Raw genomic sequence first — 22,038 nt, 5'->3', positions numbered from 1 at the left:
TAAAACTGCATTCCAAAAAGTGTATAAACTGACAGCATTTCACAGAATGAGAAGGATGTTTAAATGAGTTTTCTTAGATGATTCTGACTCATTTCTCATCTGAAAGTAGCATTCATTCCTCTGTTAAAAATGCCTGAGACTGCATCCATGTGAGCTTCCCACAGTAATTTCCTGTGTGCTCTCTCTTTTCCAAAGGCCAGGCAAAATGCACTTTGCATTAGACATTCCTGCCGAAATGTAAATTCCTGCCTGTTACAGAATCCATTCTTTCCCTGTGCAAAGCAAAAATGCTCACTGAATTAAAATAAACATCTCCTGCCCAAAACTGCTAGGCAGTTTCTAGGCAAAGAGGATGGAGACAGTGAAGCTGGGATTTAAGGCAGGCACTGGGATTTAAGGCACTGTCACTGAAATACTGGGAATATTTCTGTAAGGGTAGGAGAAGGTTCACTTGAGGCATTCCTGCTACTTGTGAGGAGTAATTAAAATCTCAGTGACTTCTCTTTGCAAGTCTCCCTTCACTTCAGGTCACTGACCAAACTGCTGGCAGCTGAAAGGGGATCTGGCCATCACTAATGCTCTGCACCTCACAGCTGGAGGCTGAGCTCCTCATGAGCTCATTTACCTTTCATCCCCAGGCTGCAACTGTATCATTAATTAGATTGCCCAAATTACAGACCATTTTCTATTTACTTTGTAAACAAGTCTTGATACTACAGCAAAGAAAATCTTTTGTTCCTTATGGATCTCATTGTTGTCTAAAATTAGCTCATTTGATGCTGAAAGCACCTCCCCGGGAGGGCTGCAGGGCTGGGAACATCCTCCCTGTGTTGCATAAAAGCAGAGATGTGGGCTCTGTGCCTCTTGCAGGAAAGGAGCTGCCAGGGATTGGACAGGCAGCAGACAGCTCCAGCACAGCCGAGTTATCTTCTCAGCTGACCTGGGAAAAGAGAGCCTCACTGCATTGTGGTAGATAAGAGACAGAAATAAAAAAACAAGAGGATAAAAATATCAAACGTAACTCTCATTGACAAGAAATCACCAGGGCCTTGAAAATGTTGATAAATAGATGCTTCTATGAACCTTTGGCTGCCTAATCCCTTTGGAAAATCTGGTTTCAGCATGATTGCTTTAGCACCTGCATCCCGTTTTTTAGATTTTCTTTCACATGTTGAGCAGTGTTTTGCAGTGAGCCTTGGGGCTCTGCATCCCATCACATTTCCAGTCCAGCGTAGGAGGGCTGGGATGAGCTCCCAGAGGCTGTGCTTGCCTTCTCACACCACCTTGCAGTAGGGATTGCTAAACTGGCCCTCCAAAACTACAGGCTGCTTTCAGACGTGCCACATATTTTTTCTTTTTATTTTTGGTGCCTTTTTTTTTTTGGGGGGGGGGGTTTTTGAAAATAGGGTTTGCTCTCCTGATTTTCCCTGGTGCTTTTTGTCATTGGTGCTGCATCTCACAAACCATTGCCCTGCTTTCTGCTGCATAACTTTTATTATTCATCCCACTAATGCCAGGTTTTCTAAGGAGCTCACCCTTTTCTTAAACATCCTCAAAAAGGCAGGTTTCTGAGGGTATTTTATGCTATTTTCCTCCCCCCCCACCATTGAGCCTGTCAGCCTGGACTGAGGCTTATAATTATCTATGTGCTGCACTCAGCTGACCTGGAGCCTACCCAGCTGGGAACCTACTGAGATCTTTGTAAGAAATGCTTGTTCCAAAGCATAACATCTTTATTTAGTTCAGTCTGAGGCTTGCCTTGTGGGTTTCATCAAGAAATGTGTTACCAGTGGGAGAGAGACTACCTTAGTTTCTGAGAGAAGAGGGGCAAAGGGGATCTTCCTCCTGCAGGTGTCTTTAAGGGACCATGCAGGCACAGGGGGTGACACCCATCTGAAAATGAGACCTTTGCACCTCCAGGGGAGCCTGCAATGTATAATTCCAATTAAAGAGCACAGCCTGTTCCCCTGCTGCAAAAGAAAGCAGCTTGTTTGGAGGAGAAAGATCCAAATCTGTCTTAACATGATGAGGGACTTCAAAGGGGAGAGGAGCTGTAGAAGCTGGAGCACAGTACCAGGAAGAAGCATCGGGTATGTAGGGAGGCCAAGCCCCTCCTAGGTGGTACCTGCAGTGGGGTGCAGGATGAGGGGTGAGCTCCTGCATCCATCTAATCTTCCTACAAGTGAAACCAAGTGTGGTTTTTCTTTCATTTCATCACGTGTGCCTTTTATAAACATATGCAACCCTGCTGCCTGATTTGGTTGTTGTGAGTAAATACTGGTATTTGCATGTTACCTTAAGCTGGCTTGAGCTGAGAGCAGTTTCAAAGTAACTGGATAACAACGGGTTCTCTCTGTGGAGGAGTGTGGCAAAGCCATAGATCTTCATGAGCTCCAGCTCCCAGGCACCTTCTCCACAAAGCTGGAGAGAAGAGCAGGGTGCCCTTCCTGCCCCCCATGCCTCTCTCCCAACCCCATGGAGCCAGCGGGGGTGCAGCTACTCCTGTTAAGGTGGGGTTCAGGAAGGCTTTGTGGCAGGTCCTGGGATGGGAGGGTGGTGCTCCCTCCAAGGAAAAGGCTTGGGGTGCCTGGAGGCAGGTCCTTGTTGCTGCAGGTGCTGCACTGGTGGCGCTGGGGTTGGGCTGCTGGATGCAGTGGAGTTGTTCTTGTTTGTTAGGAAGCGAGTCCTCCACGGTGTTTTAACCAACAATCTGGAATCACCCTCTTCATCCTTCCAGGAAAAGCTGGCAAATCCTCCCCATGCCATGTCATTTTTCCAGGCCAACAGCTGTCTTCTCAGTCCTCACACATTGCCTCCTGCATTCTGTTTTTCTCAGGAAGGAGAGGAACAGGGCTTCCTTTCTACCCAGTCTTTACAACTCAGAGGATCTTACAAGGAAAGGCAGGACTGCTAAAAGTCATCTGGTCTCTTCTCTCCCAGAAGGATCAGCGATCTCTGACAGGCACATCGTGGGGTTCTTCTCACACAGAGAGCCCCAAGTTCCTACTGACTTGGTCCATCTCAGGTGCACAAGGGGAAGCAGCAGACTCCTACCCCACACCACACTTGAAGTGCAGTGTTTTGACATAATATTTTTAATTTCATGGCTCTCTCTAGAGATTGGGAGCATGTGCAAGCTCGCCTGTATTTGTGTATGTTTGGCAGTGGGGAAAACACACACTATTGTATTTTCATTTGCGATTGAGTGGATGTTCTCTGTTACACTTTCCAGAAATTGCCTCAATTGAAAAGCAGCCCTGGTCTATGCTCTTTCTGTCCACACTTTCCTGACTGCTAGTGTTGACATTGCTATCAGTCCTCACAAGAGATTTTTCACATTCCCTGGACATCATTGCTGAGGTGTGCAGTGAAACTACTGCATTTTGGCTGATGTCACTGGGCTGTTCCCCACAGAGAATATCTGAAGTCAGGCAAAAGGGGTGAGGAATCCAATCAGATTATTTTTATGGTTACAGTCTTGTCTGAACAAATGTTTTCTTGCTGTCTTAGTGGTTAGCCTGGCTTCAGTGATACAAATATTTACCAGTTTATAATTAACAGCTGAAACTACAGCCTACATAGTCACATTACTTAAAGATGAAAGTAAGGGGGATAAAAAAGTTAACATTTAAAGATTAAATTACTACAATGACTTTGAATAGGATTGTGCTCATGTTTACACCCAGTTCTGGCAAACCCAGGGAGAGCTACTGACTTGTACTGGTGGTGACTGGGAGCAGGGCTATTACATGCACTGCAAGTGTATTGATGTACTCTTTGCATTAACCCTCCCTCCAGGTTTGTTCATGATTATGTTTTCCATCATCTCTATGGATTTCTTTGGCTTGGAAGCAGTGGAGTCTGGATATCTGATGTCATATTTTGGTGTCCTTCAAATGGTAAGTGAGGTGCAAGTCCCCCTCTTAGACAGATTAGCTTGCCACACTGCTACCTAATTCACTACCTTCTGTACACATGCTCTTCCAAATCCAGGTGCATTATTGACAGGCAAATCCTAGCTCTGCCATATGGAATTTAGCTTCAAAAAGAGAAGTGACTCCAAATTTATTCTGTTCCTTGGAATGGGAAGAAATTGGAACAAGGAGTGTCCTGAAAGCTTTCTTCCCCTTGTCCCTCTCTGTGGATCTTTAAGCTGTAGAGCTAAAATTTCCTTGGACTGATATGTCCTGGGTTTTGTAATAAAACTTACATTGAAGCTAAAGTGCCTTGGCTGAGGTTTTTCCTGGTGCAGGTTAGTTGATTTGCATTTTACAGTAGCACCCAGTACTCTCAGGAAAGCAGACAACCTTACTGGTGTTTTCATTGAAGATCCCTTCAGTGTAGAAGAACTTGTTTCTGCTGTGTGGAAACAAGCACAGCAAGCTTGTGATTCCAAAAAAAAAAAAAAAAAAGGAACAAAAAAGAAACAAAAAAACACCCCAACAACAAAGCACAGAAAGGTGGGTGACAGAACATGGTTAGGAGACTAGCAAAATGGGTAAAAGGAAAAAGTCAGCTGAATTAAGCAGTAATAGGGTCAAGAAAGTGCAGTGTTGTGTTATAGCAGAGTGTTCCTTTTGGAGGAAGAGGCTTAATGATTTTGCAGAAAAAGGAGCAGATGGTTATAACCAAGCCCCAAGGCAGGAATGCAAGTTAAGCAATATCCTGAAGGAGAGTGGTCTTGTTATTAAATCCTCTTCATTTCCTGGGTATTGCCACAGAATTCCTGTGGGAGCTTCTCATTTGGGGAATGGCAGCTTAAGCTGTTTCCTTTGTGATTTGGATGGTGTTGCCAGTCACTTGTGCTCTGGCCTGGTCTCACCAAATCTGGGCATCTTGGTAGAGCAGCAGACAGGCATGGCTGTACATCAGCAGCTGGATTCTGCAGTGTAAACTGGCTGGAGCTGAGCAGATGGTGCCTTTGCCATGCCCCTCCTGTGAGGTGGCTTTGGACTAGTTGTCTCTTGGTCCTGTGGACATCTCCAACCTGCTGAATGCAGTCCCATTCAGCCTCTTTGGAAAGAAGACCAGTTTGCCAGTGCACAGTATGGAAACATACTGTGTGAAAAGTGGGGTGATCAGCAGCTGCTTTCCAAAGCAAACTTCTGATCCAAACTCCACTGCTTTCAGAGGCTTTCCCTATGTTAGCCTTATGTGCTGCCTCCTAGACCAGGATCTGCAGGAATCACTCGGGTTTTAGAGGAGCCAAGTCACTGACCCATATCTTCCTCCCCATTTGAATACAGAAGGACTCCCCACAGCTGGGCTTTTAACTCAAGACATACCAGTTACATAGGCAGAAATAAAATCTGGAGTTGCAGCATGGCTGTGGTATGCTTGTTTAGAGCTGGGCAACGTGGGCAGCAAGAGCTCTTGTAAGGAGTGCCTTTGTGTGGCTAGATGGAGCCTAGACTCTGCTGCTGGGTCCAGGATATCTGTCTTGAGGACACTGCTGTTATGTCTGGAATATCTGTCTGCCTTCAGTGCCATTGTTCCCCAGGTTAGTTTGGTTGAAACTGCTGTAGATAAGGTTACCTCCTCTGCCCTGCTGGGGTACCCCACACAGAGACACGGCCCTGGAAGATATGGGAATTACAGCATCCACTCTGCTTCCTCAGGGATGGTCAGATGCCAGGGCTAACCAGGGACCTGACCCTTCCCAGAGTCACCAAGTTTCATCCCACAGAGGCCAATCATTCCTATTGCCACAATCCAGCCCAGCAGGGCCCTGCAGGCTGAGGTGCAGCATCTACTCTGCTGGGGAGTCTTTGCCTTGGGACATTGGACACAGAAACTGGCTTTTATCAGCCAGGCAGTTTTCTTTCATACATCCATGCAGTTTCTATCCATATTGCTAAGCCTATCCTACAGCGGCAATTCCAAACTCTACTCTGGTTTATGCAGAACAAGATCCTCAACTGGACCAAACTGAACTCTCACTCTCAGCCTGGCTTTTAAATTACTGTAAAACATTAGATTTCATGTCTTTGCTTTCAGGTACCTGTCTAGAACCACCCAAAGATATCTTTTGTGTATGGTGTCTGGGTTAATGTTTTATGGCTGCTTTCTGTTTGGGTTGCTCTAGCAGGCAGGGAATAGAGTGTGCTGGCTCTGTCCTGCTGAGCCCCAGAGCTGCTTGTGTTGCCTAAGCTGGCATTTCAGATTCATTTGTTTCTGCTGTATAGTGAATTGATACTGCTGAGATACAAATGCAGATTAAGGTGCAAGTGAATTCCACCAATCTGGATAGGTGAACGATGATTAATATCTGCTGACTGGCTTCCCCACTTCACTGAGTAAATGACAGCTTTATTCATAAGGAATACAATGTAATTTTCAGTGAATTTCATCAGCCAGATACTGAGCTTTGATTTTTTTTTTTCGTTAGTTTGCCCTTCTGTAAATCATTGTGAGGTTTTTCCCATCCTCTTGGACTTGCCCTGGGCCCTTCTGTTAGAGGAAACCTGTCCCCCATGTTTGCATCTCTTCCTGGACTTGAAAAAGATAGTGTTTAAGGACTTTTATAGCCAGAAGGGGACATTAAAGAAATTAAGGGGGAAATTATTTCTTGGTGTTATTGTAGTTTCTAATTTTTAAATTAAATATTCTCAAAACTTACATATTCCTCTTATGGAAGGCAATGTTGCAGCTCCCTTTCCCAGCCTGATCAGCAATCCCAGGATGACTCAAATACTGATGGTGTCTTCCTGCCTTCCTCTCCCACCCCAAGGATATTATGCTCCAGTTGCTTAATCTAGTTTTTCAGCTTCCCAACCTCATTTGACCTGCTGTGGTGAGAAGTGGCCAATGCACTGTAAGAATCTGTTTCTCCTCATTCCTCTCATTCAAGCCAGCTGCAGAGTACCTAGAGTGGAGATTTTGAGAGGCTTTGAGTCAGTCCACCTCATTTTAAGTAGGCAACTCAAATTCTTTGTCATTGCTATTCCAAACAGCTCTTTGCATGGGGAATCAGCACAGAAACACAGACCCTCTAGGAGGTGAGGTGTTTGCCCTCTCTGCAGATGGAGGAGTTTAGTTTAGACACACCACTAATTCAGGCATCACTGAGGGATCCCATCCAGAGCTCCTCAGCCTCATCCTGTGGTGAGCATCATCTAACAGCAGGGGATATGGGAAAGTTTGGGCAGGGTGAAGTGCAGTGAGGGTGGGAAGGGGGCTCGTGTCTGGGTCAGGACACAGCCAGGCAAGGTCAGGAAAGGGGGTGTGGGAAGGCAGTGAGACAGCATTGAGGCAAAGAACTGTCTGATGAGGAAACAGAGTTGTGGCTCAGAAAATGGAATATGACCAAGGCTGGAATGGACTGCTGGGGAAATGAAAGTAGCACATGGGGGTGATTCAAGCAATCCAGGTCTCTGCAGTGATTCTTGAAGCACCCTGAAAGTGTGGGGCTGTCTGATGAGCTGGGACTGTGCCAGGTGAAGAGAAGTTGTGTGGGAGATAACGAAATGAGGAGAGGCGGGCAGACAGCAGGGGAGCTGCCTCTGCACCAGGCAGCCTGCACTGCAGAGATTCCCTTGCTCATGATGTGCTTGAAGCATCTTTATCTGATCACTGGTAGGTCTCCAGGCAAGAGTTATGAGAGCCCGTCAGGGACAGAATCCCTCTGTCCTCCAGGGCTGGGCTTCCAGAGCCCTCTCATCTGAGAAGCCATGCAAATGACATTTCCCTCATAGTGAATGCCTGGCAGTGTGAAATGCCATTCAGTCTCTCTCCAGAGAATAATTAATTTCATAATGATTTTAAATTATTTCATTTTGAGTAATAGGCAAAAATGAACCTAGACTCTTTTTTTTTTTTTGGGTTTGCAAGTGTGATAGCATAGACACCTTCCAGGTGTAGTATGTGGCTTGGAAAATGCTGCTGGAGGATTAGGCAAGTGAAATACCTGGAGTCCCCAGTTGATATCTGAAGTCACATCTGATGCTTAGATTTCAAACCATGGGAGGGGGTGGGGGAAACTTTCCTTTCAGAACTTTTGCTCAGAAAAAAAAAAAAGAAACCAAAGCAAAATGCACCAAACAAAACTCTGGGTGGGACAAAGGGGTATATATTTATAACCCTGAGGATCAAGAAATCATAAGACATCTGTTCTATTTACTGCATTTAAATTTGTATTGTTATACAAACTCCACCTCTAGCTGTGCAGCTTCTGGAGGGACAAGTTGGTACGGAGTGATCCTGAAAAGATGAGAGAGATTCCTGGAGGAGAGATTTACATTGCGTATCATCTTATCACCAGTCTGTCCCTCTCGCTTTTTTTTCTCCCTACACAGCAAAAGAGATGATTAAAGAGCCGGGGATTTAATTACAGCCAGGTATGCCTAGGGGGAAAACCCACTTAGTGAAAGGACCTTGCAACAACAAACAGAAAGTTCTCCAGTTTCCTCGCTTTGAAGGATTTATATCTGTTGAGGGGGGTGGGTTGGAGGGGAAAAGAAAGTGATTAGGCTGGAGTTTGCAAAACACACCGTCCTCTTCCCCCTGCTTGGCAAAGTGCTGCCTTCAGCAGTCTGGTCCTCACCATCAGCCCTCCTTCCAGTCCCACCGTCCCCCACAAGACCTGAACTGCTCAAGCGCTTTCTGGCATGGCTGTGTCAGTAAAGCAGCTCCCTTTTCCCCAGCACGGGCTTTGCGCCGCGCTCAGCCTGGGCAGAAGAGCCCCGTGGGCTGTGCTGACCCCCGTGGTCTGCCCCAGCAGGTCCCTCCCGGCCTGGCCCGCCTGGGAACTGCCAGCCGGCACAATTTCAAAGGCGAGATACGGGTCCAGGGCGTGGGAGGCAGCTTCTGATGTGAATCATGCTATCTCTGCTAGGGATGGGGCCCTGCATCTCCTCTGCGAGGCTGTACCAGCTTATCTGGCCTGCTGTGTCTGCCTTTCCGACCTCTGCAGCTTTCCATTTCCAAGCTGTCAGGTGAAAGGCAACTGATTTTGTTGCTGGGCTCTGTCAAGCTTTCAATCCGTGCTGATGGAGGAATCTTCAGCAACAGTCCCACATCCTCTGAGCTCAGAGGAGCAGCTGAGCATCTGCACAACTCCTCTGACCTCCCCAGGTGAGGTCAGCTTCTTGCAGGTGCCAGTCAGCTCAGCAGCAGCTCCGTGCAGCAAGGCTGGTGCTTCAAAAGTCTTCCAAAAACTAGCACCTTGGACTTTCAAATACAATCTTTTCCATCCTGCAAGAAGAGGTTCCTGAAATGTGTTAGAGGTTAACAGTCAAATGGGTAATTGGCCTTTCTGAGCAAATGGGAGCAGCTGTTTTCCCAGAAACCAAATGCAGTGATAGAGGCAAGAGAGTATTTTTCCATGTGATTTGCTGGACTAGTGTAACAAATCCCCAGCTTGCTGAATGCAGAAAATGATGAACAGAGATTTGGCTGTTCTTATGCATTTATTGGGAGACTTATTTGCCTTTAAAGAAGGAGAGGGGGGCGGAAAAAAAGATGAGTTGGTTTTTCCTGTGACATATGTACACAGCCACAGGCAGTGCCTGTTATTTCACTTGCAAACAATTTCCTCTCTCTTTTGTTTATTGATGGCAGAAGGCATTCCAGCCAGGTACACTGGCTCTTCCCCGACTTCAAAGGAGGTCAGGTTACAAAGGCAAGCACCATCCAAGTAAAATGAAATGCAGGAGGGTAAGGCCCATTGCAGTTGATCTCAAGGGGAGTTTATGTGCAAGAAGAAAGCTCAGAACACACCAGTAAGAATAAAAAGAAGGATAAATTCCATTTATCAGCTACCAGAGCTTGTCCATGGTAGTGGTGATGGCCAAGTCACCTGGGATGTCCCCATTACCTTCTGGTAAACCAGCAGCACATGTCCAAACTGACATGGGAGAGTGCACATGAGCCACCTTTCACCTTCCCAGATGTGCCTGTGCAGGCAGGTGCTGCTCATGCCAGCCCAGGAGCTCAGGGAAAATTGCAGACTGGAAGTAATGGGTTTTCAGGTCTAAATTCAGACTGGAAAGTGAGGTCAGACTTACTGGTGACTGGAAATATTATCTAGTGCCTAAATCAAGGCTCTGTGTCCAAAATCAGGATGATGGGCCTTGTCTGCCTGGGTTTCATGGCTGGATCAGCAGTGCCCTTGCTGGGGAGGAAGGCAGGCAGCCCAGATAGCCCGTGGGGGGACTGCCATCTAAGGATTGCTGCCCAGCCCCAAGGGGAAAGCAGGTGACTTGGGCTCATTCTTGCCCTTGGAAATAGTCCCCTTGCCAAGCTGGTTGATTCAGCAGTGATGTTTTACCTTGAGCTTTTTATTGCCACAGTCCAAGTGGTGGGAAAGCCCATGGGGAATGGCAGCATTGGCACGAGGACAATCCCTCTGCTCTGCTGACCCTGAGGACAGCTCATTCTGCACATCTCCAGGTCCTGCCTGCTCAGAGCCTGTCTCTGCTGCAGTGGTGCTTGTTGCCTTCACGCAGGGGCTTGTGTGCAGTGATGGCAACGTTTTTGGGAATGCCACTCCCATGGCCATCAGAGCAGGGACGTTGCTGATGCTATACCCTAATGACTCAAGGGAGGGCAGGGACTGGGCTGTGCCTGCACGGTGTATCCCAATAAAATATGCCATTCAAGTCTGGGCAAATTGGGAAATGTTTCCTTTCCTCCAATGGCTCAGCAGAGCCAAACTGGGGTTCGGGTGATGCCATCCTTGAGTCAATCCATGCCCTGTGACAAGGCTCAGCCCCCATCCCATGTGACTCAGCATGGGTCCAGCTGTAGGAGGGACTGGGAAGTTGCAAAAAGTTAATGACGTTCTCTCTTTTTGGAGCACTCAGCTTAATGGAGCGTCACTCAGTGGTTTCCCCACCCACCCCCGGAGTAGCAGCTGCTGGGGCTGGTATCAGCCTCCTCTCATGGCAGGGCTTTTGGTCAGGATGACTCAGGTCACCCTAGGCACTGTCCAAGCCTCGTGCCACAGCAGGTCCTCCTGTCCCAGGGGATGCTTGACAGGTGACATGACCTGGGAAGGACACGCAGAGCCTGTGCCAGTGGCACATGGCAGCTGGGCACACGTGAGCCAAGCCCTCAAGCCCTGGCCAAAGGCAGGGACAATGACAAAAAAGGACACAGGAACCAGAATGTTTTCTTGGTGTGGTGTGCCCTTTTGTCAAAAATCCTTTGTGCCCTGAAGCAAAGTGAAGGGTTGAATTTTGATGGTTTCCCATTCAGTTGTATGCTGTTGGAAATATATTAATTTTGTAGCTATTGTTCTTTATGTCAGCTTCATTTTCACTCTACTGCTATTTGCTTCTTTTTTTTTTTTTTTTTTTTTGACTGGTTATTGTAGATTAACATATCCTTTCTGTTTAATAACTTACTTTCTCATTTATTTTGCACTCATTTACTTTTGGCTGACTTTGGGTTTCTGCCTAAGGACTAACACAACAAGGCTGAGTGTAGTGTAGTGTCATTACTGGTCCAAACAGACCACTGAAGTTTTCCAGGTTGGACTGCCACAGAAATAAAGTGAAACAAAGCATTTTGAACTAGAGGTCTTCTTTCAAGTCAGAGGGGTTTTCATTTGGATCAAACAAAGCCTTTCAAGGTAGGGAAAACCCAGTAGATCCCTATCAGTCCCTTCCCTGTATTGTAGTCAGTCAGAGTGTTTAACCATGATCTCTTCCAGCCTCTTTCCTCTCATGTCCACTTGAGCCAGGATCACCTGAAGTACGGGAGATGCTGAACAGATAAATAAAAGAAGGAATCCATGCTCTGCACAGTGCTGGAAAAGTAAAATAATTTCTGGGATTTTAATATTTTGCTCTTCCTTCCCTCCCCCCCAGTTTTTGTTTAAAATCTGTAGAACCAGTTCCCCATCCTTTACATCTGCGTGTACGGCCGGGACTGGATATTAGCATCTCCGTCATACTTGTTTCCTGCCTAAAAATTATGAACCACCCTATTTGTATATTTATAGTTTAAAATAATGGCAAGAGAAGGTACAGACTTTTTCCTCCTTTGCTTACAAACGTACAGTTTTTCTTTGAGAGGTCTTGCCAAGAATGAAGACCGTAATATTAACTGTATTTCACAAACACATCACAAGTTGTATCTGCAAGCATCTTTAGAAAGTTTCAGTCACTGCTGCTGAGTAGGCAGTGATGGTAAACTCAGGCATGCACCCTGAGTAAAACTTCCAGCTGTGATGGGATGGATCTCTCTCTAGAAAGCAAAACATTTGAAATAATGGATCACACCTTCCAGTCATTTACTGTGGCGGTGAGGTCCTTTATTGTCAAAGAAACCCTGAAGGAAGAACCTGTTTGCTTGAAGAAAGTAGCAATTCTCTTTTGAGTTTGTTTAAATTATTGTATTATATCAGGCTTAATTGTGCTTATGTGTTTCCTTGCCAGGTTGTCCAGGGTTTGGTGGTTGGGAAACTTGCTAGTCGCTGCTCGGAGATGACCCTGCTCAGACTCAGCGTCTTCGTCTTTGCCGGCGTGGGCCTAGGCATGGTAAGTGGCCTGGGAAGTCACCCACAATGCCTTTAATAACGTCACAAGCAGTGACACAAGGTCTACGAGACCTGGCTGTGAGCTCTGCCCCTGGAAGTGCCACCTCTGGCTCTCTCGGGTGGGCTTCAGGGCAAGGCAAACCAGCTCTCCTGGGCCTCTGCGCAAACAGAGCCGCGCTCAACGTCAGCATTGCGCCAAGCCGTGATAAAGAGCCGTGTGAGTAATAGTTATGGGGATTAAAAAATATATTAATCTTGCACAGAAACTCGCTAAGTCCCTCCTGAGTCACCGGATTTGCACAGAAATCCTGGCCTGGTCTTGTCAGCGACTGCATTTCCTGGACTACCCAGAAAGTAAATGAAGATTACAGTGGGGAAAAATCATTGCAGTTGTATATTGCAGTGAGAAAACAGAGATTGTGCACTTTCCTTCTGGGGCTTTATTTTTGTCTGATCCTCCAACGTTGGGGAGGAGGTAGCAAGGCAGTAATTTTGTTCCTCCATTTTGGGATAAATGATGTTAGCTGTTGCTGGTTGCATCTGCATGGGCGACGGTTGATGCCAATCTCAAACAGTAATTGGAAAACTGAGTGGATGTAGGTAGCTGTGCTGGGAACTGTGTTTGCTCAGATAAGCCACATTCAGGGCACTGATAGCTCTGCCCAGCCCATGGGGATGGAGGAAAGGTGCTTACAGTCCCTGTCAGTGCAGTGGACCCAAAGGCTGCATCAGCCTTTCAACATTCCCTGCAGGATTTGGCCTTGAGCCTTGCTGCCAGGACGCTGGTGGTGCTCCCACTGCTGCAGGTAGGATGAGTGCCATTCCCACAACCGTACTGCAGCTGTGGGGAGGTCAGGGCCAAGTCCTGGAGGGTGTTGAGGTTTGTGGCTCCCAGCTACATGGATAAGGTGAGGCACCTACACACCTTAGCTAATCTGAGGCTAAATCGTGTCTGAGATGAGGCTGAAGGGAGGATGGGTGTAGACCAAGAGTTGGCTCTGCAGATGGAGCATGGTCCCTCTCCCTGAGGTTTTTTGAGGCTCCAGGGGATTCTGTCAGGTGTAAAATGCTTTGGAAGGGTCTCTTCCAATTGCTCTTTGGGAAGAAATATGCCCCCTTAACATGGGACACCTGCACAGAGCTTTCATGCTCCTGAACGTGGCCTGGGAAGGACTTTCAAGGGCTCCCCATTGTTTTTTGGTCACGGGTGGGAGCAATTAGGTGGGACCAAGGTGGACCTGGCCCATCTGGAGAGATGAGCACCCCCAGCCAGGTTCAGGGCAGGTGTTGCTGGGACTCAATCCCTGTACTGAAGCACAGTCCCATGGGAATCAGGCAGAGCAGCAACATGAATTATATGGGTTTTGTGCACTGAGGTGTCACTGGCCTCCAGGGAAGGCTAGAGTCAGGTGAAGGTAGGGGAGAAAGCCTCGGTGGCAGTGGAGAGGCACAGGGGGCAGCACAGATGTCCCAGTGCAGGAAGGCTCACATTGGCTGCACAGGGAGGAGAACCGGGAGCCAGGAAGGGAAATCATCTTAGAGCTGCTAATTATGCCAAGCCCAGAGGGCTGTGGACATCCTAACAGCACGGGCCTGGGGACAAGGGTCAGCAGTGACTTCCCATGAGAGCTATTCATAGGCAAATGCAGCTGGGATGCCTTGTTGAAAAGTGCTCTGTCCAAGTGGCTGCCAAGAACACATCCGCTTCTGCGGTGGCTTTCTGTCTCAGTGGGGACGAGTGCTGTCACAGCAGCAGCCCCAAATGCAAAAGTTATTGGGTGAAGCTTTTAATCCTTCACAGCTGCTGGTGGAGGAGCGTCCCACCTGCTGTGCCCTTGCAGCATGTGGCCTCCAAACACAGCAATTCCTCCCTCCCCAAAGGATGGAAGTGAGGAGAAAGGCGAGTTGTTAATAAAAGACACTCCAGAACCCATCCTGATATCACAGGGAGGGGAGGTGGGCTGGAGCTTTTGGAGGGCTGGCACAAGCAGCAGCAGACAGACACGCTGCAGCTGGGAAGAGGCTGCAGGATATTCTCAGCAACAGGCAGCTGGAGAAGGGAAGGGGTGGGCTGGGAGTTCGGCAATAACACCTGGATAAGGAGAGGAGGGAAGAACCAGTGTCTGATCTGCAGATGTGAGCTGGGAGAGCGTGGGCAGGGCTGTAGGAGGGCTTGGCAGCTGCGATGGGGAAGTTTTTCCCCTTGTCTGAAGGCACGGCTGTACCTCATCCTGCCTGCATTTCCCAGGCATTTGTTTCTCGAGTTGTCTGCTGAAACTCCTGATTCTGCCTCTCACCTAAAAAATGCTTTCAGATCTTCTTACCTCAAAAAACTATTCACCACCCAGCAGCTGAGGGGAGTAGCAAGGATTGGGCTCTGCCTGGCTCCGTCCTCCCTCAGCCCCAGGGAAGTGAGGAGCCATTTCCCCTTGTTTTACAGGAGACACAAGATATGCCTCTTCTCTTTTCTGCTCACTTGCTCCAGCCCATGAGGGAGTCTGTACAAAGCAGGAGGGATTAAAACTGATATTTTCTATAAGCTCCGCAGTGTTGTCCTGCAATGACATTTGCCCTAGCAAGGAATTACTCTCCTTCCTTTTGTTTATGTACCAAATACCTGTTTCTCTGTCTTTGTTTTCTGGTTCCTTAATCAGAAGTGCCTAGATCTTAACCAAAATGTAAGCAAAGAGCCCCTTTGAGGAGAAAAACCTGGCTGTGTGTAACTCTAGAGGGGAACTAGGAATAAACCTCAACATTTCCAAGTCATTAGTGAGCAATGTCTCTGGGTTCCTCCATCTTCTGTAGCCGAGAGGCAGGGACCAGATCTTAGGACAGAGAACTCCAGAGAATGAAACTTCTGGCTAAACCAGTGACAGAAATATTTTCCAGCCACAATAACACACCTTGAGACATGGATTGGGGCAGAAGACTTGCAGTAAAGGGGGAATTTCCTTTCTATGCCCCAGAGAAATCCATTCATTTGACCAGCAGGGCTTGTGAATGAGCTGGGAGCCGCTCCAGCCCTACAGCTTAGGGAGCCTCACCGCTTTTGTTTCAGCATTAAACAGCTGGAGGGATGTCTCCGCTAAGAATATGTGCAATAACAAAATCATTACTCTCCCTAATTATGCTCGCTAATGTGCACTCATGGCCAGAAGACCTATTCCAGATTACTGAATTTGGTGAATTTATTAGCAGGGAAGCAGCAGAACAGGATTAGAAATCCCAAAGGTACGGTGTTACATAATGCACCGTGCTCATTTATTTTGACAGGCTCGGTTTAGTTTTAATTATTTATGATAATGAACCAAAAAGCCTTCTCTAGGCTGTTTTGTATAAGTAATGGAAGCTTCCTGAAGTACACCACATACATCTGCTGTTCAACATTTCCTCAGGAGTTGGACAGAAGACAGAAGACAGGGGGAAGGGACGTCACTAATTCCCAAATGCTAAAAATACCCACAGCAGTGCGGGGAAACGTGCTGCCAGATTGTAGGGTATCATTTGCTCTGCATGCTTGGAATAATTCACTGCAGACAAATGGCCGGCTGTGAAAGACCCCACAACAGCCAAAGCCATGTATCATTTGTGGCTCCCACCATTTCCCTAAGTCATGGGTTTGACTCGTGATTTTCCTCTAGGTTGTTTGTTGCCACAAAGTCACCGTTTGTGCTCTTTAATGATCTGTGGTCTGTTGTGTCCTGTCCCTTAGGCCCTGATGAGGACGGTGTGGCACTACTGCATCATTGCAGCACCGCTGGTGTTTGCCTTCAGCATGCTGGCCACCATCACTGACAGCATCCTCACCAAGGCTGTGCCCTCCTCCGACACTGGTAAGACTCATCAGAAAAGGTCAGACTGGTATTTTCTCAGCTGTGAGCCCATTGGGCACTTCCCAGCTCCCACCACGGCTGTGGAGCACTGGGTGAGCACCCAGATCCAGGCGGGTGCACGATGGGTGTCGGCAGAGCAGATGAACAGAACTGCTGGGGCTAATACAGCATGGACTTGAGCAGCCTTGGGCAAGCATCCCACGACCCAGTGCTCCCAGTCCTGTGCTGCCTGCTGACATCCATAGTGGTGGGCACAGAAAGGGAAGGCTTTCTCAAGCTGTCTTTTCCACGGAAAGCCAAGGTATGTTAAAAACCCCAAAAACCACTGCCCTTCCACTGTGACAGTGTCAGAAAGGGCTGCTTGTTCACATCTTTTAACTTAGGTATTTCAGAAAGTGATTCTGGATTACTCTTTGCAAACGTGCTTTGCCTGATGCAATAATTGCCCCCTCTCTGTTTTGGCCTTGTTTTAGAAGAGTTTCTGTATTTCTCTGTGCAAGACAGCAGTGGTAGACACTTAAATCTCTATACCTGGGGCTTTAGTTCTGTTGATGAAGGAAATATGCCTACATTATTGTCATGGGAGCCTGGCTGAGTTTGTGCAGGGATGGAGCTGGCTTAACCTGGTTTGTGTCTTTTGCTCAAGCCCTTTCAGGGTTTGCTGCCAGAGCAGGTACTCAAGAGTGTCTCTGCTTTAGCTGAGGCTTTCTAGGATGCCAGTCTGCACCCTTCATCTTCCCTAGCAGCTGTCTGAGCAGATACCTCTACACAGACCCTACCAAGAATGGGAGCTGTAGTCTGCACAGCCTGCTAGTGAAGTTTATAAAGCACTTTTGAGATGTTTCTGGGTGAAGAGCTTTTCTGAAAATCACTTGAGTAGTTTATTTGTAGAGCTGGCCCACTACATCTCCTACAAGTGCTGGTAGCCTGTGATTTTCAACTGGCATATTTCCACCTGCAAGGACCATTTATCCCCAGTCTTCACCTCCGTGGGAAGAGTCTCAGCCCCTCTGTTCAGCCAGGGAGAAAATTTGCTGCTTCATGTCTTGGAGCAATGTTCATGTGAGGGAGAGCCAGCAGGGAAGGGCACCAAGCGGCTTTGGGACACACAAGCAAGCTGGAATTTATCCAGGCTCTTCTCAAAAGGGTTTTGTGAGGAAAACCAGAGCAGTGCTTAGCTTTTGGAGCCCGGAGGCAAGCTTTGGTCAGGGAGGAAAATGGGTTTAATTGCCTCACCCTGCTCCCTGCTTGCATATATTGTTAGGCCAGCCTGTGCCTCGGCGGGATGGATGGTCTCCCCTTGTCAGGGCAGGATGGAGGCAGGCTGCAGAGCTGTGCAGATGCTCAGGAGCAGGCTGCAGGTCATCAGGGGATGCCATGGGCTACTGAGGGCTTTCCCCTGCCTATCCATCCTGGGCTGATGTCATGCCTAGTGCTGCTACAAATGCAGAGCTACGGCTGGCTCAAAACTGGGCATACCACAGAGGGACGCTCTGGCACAGAGCACTGTGGCACTGGGGGGAAACCTTGTCTCTGCCACTCCTTCCTGGCCCACACCTTTCAAACTGTGCTTTTCCTTGCAATATTTCTGGGGGGAAAGGTGCTAATGGTCCTGTGCTTGTTTTGGATGTACCCAGGCAGGGGCCGGGGCGAAGGCAGGAATGCCTGACGCAGCAGAGCCAGCAGGCTGCCTTTCCACAGCAGCTGCAGCAGTGATGGCGTGGGTGTCTCACAGAGAAATGCAGCCATTAAAATGCCTGCCATCCATCCCTGGCCGTGGGTGGCACCCCGCAAAGGCTACTCCACCCATACAGCAGCCTAAAGGCTGCTCCTTCCTCTGTGAGCCTGAGACTGGCTCTGCAAAGAGAGGTTTTTGGTGGCACGTTAGAAACCCTCACCACGAGTGTGGAAATCTGGTTTTATGAAAAAGTTTTCCTATCGCTGTGTTGAAAACCTCAGCACTCACTTGAAACAACTTTTAGCTAATGCAAGGAAATCACATATTGAGAATTTGCCTTTGGAAGCATCACTTCTGAGCCTTGCTGCTGTCTTTTGCTGATGTTTTTGGTCAGCTTCCAGCCTGTAGAAGCAATGAGGGTTTGTTCTTTGGGTCAGGAAAAGGCTTTCTGAAGGAGCTGGAGTTTGGGCTGAGCTCAGGTGTCCATCTCAGCACGGGGCTGGGATGGATGGGGCGTTGCAGGAGTGTAGCCTGTCCGCCCTTGCTAGACACTGAGTCACCCATCCTTGCATTTTAAATAGGCGTCTCAGAAAGGGAGCAGTGGGAGGTGGCACGGCACCATCCCTTGCACCCATCAGCCTGCTTTAGATCCAATCCAAGGTCACTTCCTTCCGAGACTGATGCATTTGCCACTTGCTCTTTGCTTGCTCTCAAAGCTCAGGCTTTGCGCAGAAGCAAAGGTAGCAGTAATGATTTAATTAGTTTCCCTTTGATTTTTTTTCCCCTTCTCTTCATCTTCAAAGGCAGGAAGAGCAAATTCAGCCCCACACGCACATGCTGCTCAGCTGGACGCATGAGCTGGTGGGAGGGCAGCCCGGAGCCCAGGGGGACTTGCATTCACACAAGCACTCCTTGTCAACCCTGGTCCTTCCCCAAGAATGGAGGTCTTGTTCCTGCACAGATCCCCCCGTTCCTGAGGGAGGGAGGCAGGAAGCCCAGCGGAGCCTCCGTGCGTAACGGGCCCATGTGTCCTGATTTTATTTGTGCATCAGAACCTGAGGAGGAGAGTTTGCAGCCAGGCGGGGCTCGGGGCACTGAACCCCCCAGCTTTGCTGGAGCTTTGCAGGTTCAAAGGCGGCCGCTGGCGACAGTGACCTAATGGTTAAACCCGATTGCCCCATGGGCGTGTGGCTGATGCGGGCCAGCACCATCATCTGAGCGAGGCAACAGGATGTGAGCTGGAAAGGAGTCGCCGTCTTGGAGAGCCGCCAGCACCCAGCCCTGAAACCTGCGGGAGCACAGGAGATCTGGGATGGGAGGGGAGGATAGGCTCCCAGCCGGCACGGGTCATGCCAGGAATGGGGAAAAGGAACGGAAAAAAAGCTGGAGAGGGAGAAAAAAGAGCAGGGAAGGTGCAGAAGGTGAGATAGCTCTGACAAAGAAGGTGAGCATGTGCGTTGGCAGAGCGGCACGAAGCAATGCAGGAAATTTTCTGGTGAGGCGGTGACTCGTCCCAGTTAAAGGTCTTGCCTTAAATGAGATCTATCACATGTGCAGCTTTGCCACAGAGATACGGCCGTGCTGCAGAGCTGAGATTTACAGTGTCCCAAAGCCTGAGGGCGTCTGACGAGGGATCTAATTTAAGCCCATTAAACAGAAATTATCTTTCTCAGCAACATGTTGGAGAAGTGCAGAGAGAGAGCCCGGGCTTTTAAAACGATGGTTTCTGCTCCAGAAAAAAAAAAAAAAAAAGGAAAGGGAAAAAAGTGCCTCCTCAATCATAAGAGCCAGTTTGGCAATTGCACGTAGTAATTAGTTTAATTCAAATACCTAGAGGGGGAAAAATAATTGCAAAACCTGCCCAGAGAGTTTGGTGGTTGTGGGATGGTTCCCATTGGCAAAGGGTCAAGGCAAGGTCCCACCCATCGCCTTTGTGTTCCCATGCGTGGGAGGAGCGCTCGGCAGCGCTTCCCGGGAGATTTCCCTCTCCACATGGCTACACCCTTGGCTTGGGCTCATTGCACAAGTATTTTAAGCACGCTGATAAAAGCCCAGCAGTCGCTGCCCGGCATTACACGAACACCTGGCTGCCTGTCCTCTCTGGGAGCTGGGGATCATTTCCCCGTGGCTGCCCACGTTAAACATCACTCCTGCTCCACTTCTTGAAAACAGGACAGCATTCTCCTCGTCCTTCCTGGCTGTGTGGTGACAACACCTGGAAAACTGATGCCAGCAGCCCAAATAATCATACTGATAGTAAAAAAATAATTGCAAACATCATTTCAGAGCTGGGCACGAGTTTATTGAATACACTGCCAGCTTGCTGTTCCTCCCAGTGTTGGGGGCTAATGATTTGCTGGCTGGCCGGGTATTTTCTGCTCCTCTGGACATGACAGCTGTCCTGAACAAAGACTGCAGGACAAAAGAGCATACTGGGTGTGTGTGGGACAGCCTTGTGTCCCAGAGGATGTCCTGGCCCTCCGTCTGCACGTGGAAAAAAACCTCGCCTTTGCCAAAGTGGAGGTGCTTCCCCATCCGCTGGGTTCCTGTTAAGGATGCAAATGTGGGAGCTGCTGGAGGGGGAACCGGCCCAGCCGGGCAAGGGCTCGCATATCCATCCAAATGGAAATATCCACTCTTCTTGCACAGGGGCGTGGGGGAATATCTCAATATCTTTATCTGTGGTTTTATTTATTTATTCTTAAAGATCTACTTAGGCCTAACCCTCTCGGTCCTGCTAGAGAGCTGTTTCTCTGTTTCAGACTAGAGAATAAATGGCAGTACTAGCTTGGGTGGAGCAGGGCCCACTCAGGTAATTAGGAGGTTGGAAGAATCTGTGTGATTTGCTAGGAAGGCTCAAACATGACCCTAGAAATTACCTCTCCATCCCTAACCCCATGCAGTAGTTACCAGCCCTGCCAGGTGTGATATTCAGCAGCACCTGGTGCAAAAAATATCCCTAAACCCAGGTAAGCACCCACGTTGCCTTTTGGGCAGTGCTCAGGGAAGAGCTGAGCTGGCTCATGGTGGAAACTGGTCCCTGTGCCTGAAGGAGTCCCTAACCAGAACAAACCCTAATTGGACCGCTATAAATTAATGCAAGAAATTATTTTAAGTGATTTGCTACTACTGCAGGGGAGCAGCATCAGGGATGGAGGGGATCTTGCTGCTCTTCTCTGCTTTTCCATGCCAGGACTTGCTCTCACCCTGTGTGCCTCTGCCATCTCTCCTAGGTGCCATGCTTGGGATCTGTGCCTCAGTGCAGCCCTTTACCCGGACGGTGGGTCCAGCCATTGGTGGAGTTTTATATAAACAATTTGGAGTCTCCTCCTTCGGCTATTTACAGCTAATGGTCAATTTAGGTTTGTTTGTTTACCTCTTGAAGAGTAAAATCCCACTGGAAGAGATGAAAAGCCAATAATACAGTTGCAAGAAAGTAACCCCCTTATTTTTCCCATAGAAATAAATTCTTGAGGGTTTTTTTGGTTCTGTAAATCTAGAATAAAACAATTTGAACAATCCTTCCAGTTTGTCAATATTTGCCTCTAGAGTAAGGGACAGATCAGTTTGCAAAGGTCTTGGAGCCATGTTGGAGCAACTGGGGGCCATGGGACCCCTGGAGCTATCAGGTTCCTCCCATTAACCCCCCCTCAGCAGTGGCCTGTCATGGCAGGAAACAGCCCCCAACCCTCAGCTGTTGTCAGGCAGCATTCCTTCTTGGATTCACTGAAACTGAAGGGATTAGGAGCCAGTGCCTTTGCTCCGGTTTGGCCTTTTATTTCAGCGCTCTGAAGTGGCACCAAGAAAAAACGGGGGGTAAAACACATCTGCTTTTGAGCGTTGTTTTGCTATATTAAATGCTTCTCCAGCATTCTCAGGTTAGAGGGACACTGAGGCCAAAGGCTTTCAAATGCTGTGGCCAGAGGTTTGTTACATCCACAGCTCAGTCATGTGCAACCCTGGCTGTGCACGAGCTGCCAGCAACAAGCAACGAGGATGCAAAGTCCCTACGTACCAGGCTGCAGTGCCAGAGCCTCCCTGCCACT

General features: G+C 48.3%; 1 protein-coding gene across 1 annotated transcript in view; it reads left to right on the top strand.

Moving 5' to 3' along the window:
* Positions 1-21,494, top strand: part of SLC22A18 (solute carrier family 22 member 18) — a 58,628-nt gene extending 37,134 nt beyond the window's left edge. The window contains exons 8-11 of the mRNA XM_039728463.1: positions 3,799-3,899; positions 12,381-12,482; positions 16,194-16,314; positions 21,226-21,494. Coding sequence (XP_039584397.1) covers positions 3,799-3,899; positions 12,381-12,482; positions 16,194-16,314; positions 21,226-21,413 — 512 coding nt within the window. The 3' untranslated portion in view covers positions 21,414-21,494. The remainder of the gene's footprint in view (positions 1-3,798; positions 3,900-12,380; positions 12,483-16,193; positions 16,315-21,225) is intronic.
* Positions 21,495-22,038: the final 544 nt, after the last annotated feature.

This window comes from Passer montanus, unplaced genomic scaffold (assembly GCF_014805655.1).
Source record: "Passer montanus isolate IOZ18808 unplaced genomic scaffold, ASM1480565v1 scaffold65, whole genome shotgun sequence".
NCBI lineage: Eukaryota > Metazoa > Chordata > Aves > Passeriformes > Passeridae > Passer > Passer montanus.
Note: the sequence above shows the minus strand (reverse complement) of the source record. Positions and strands in the feature narration are given on the sequence as shown.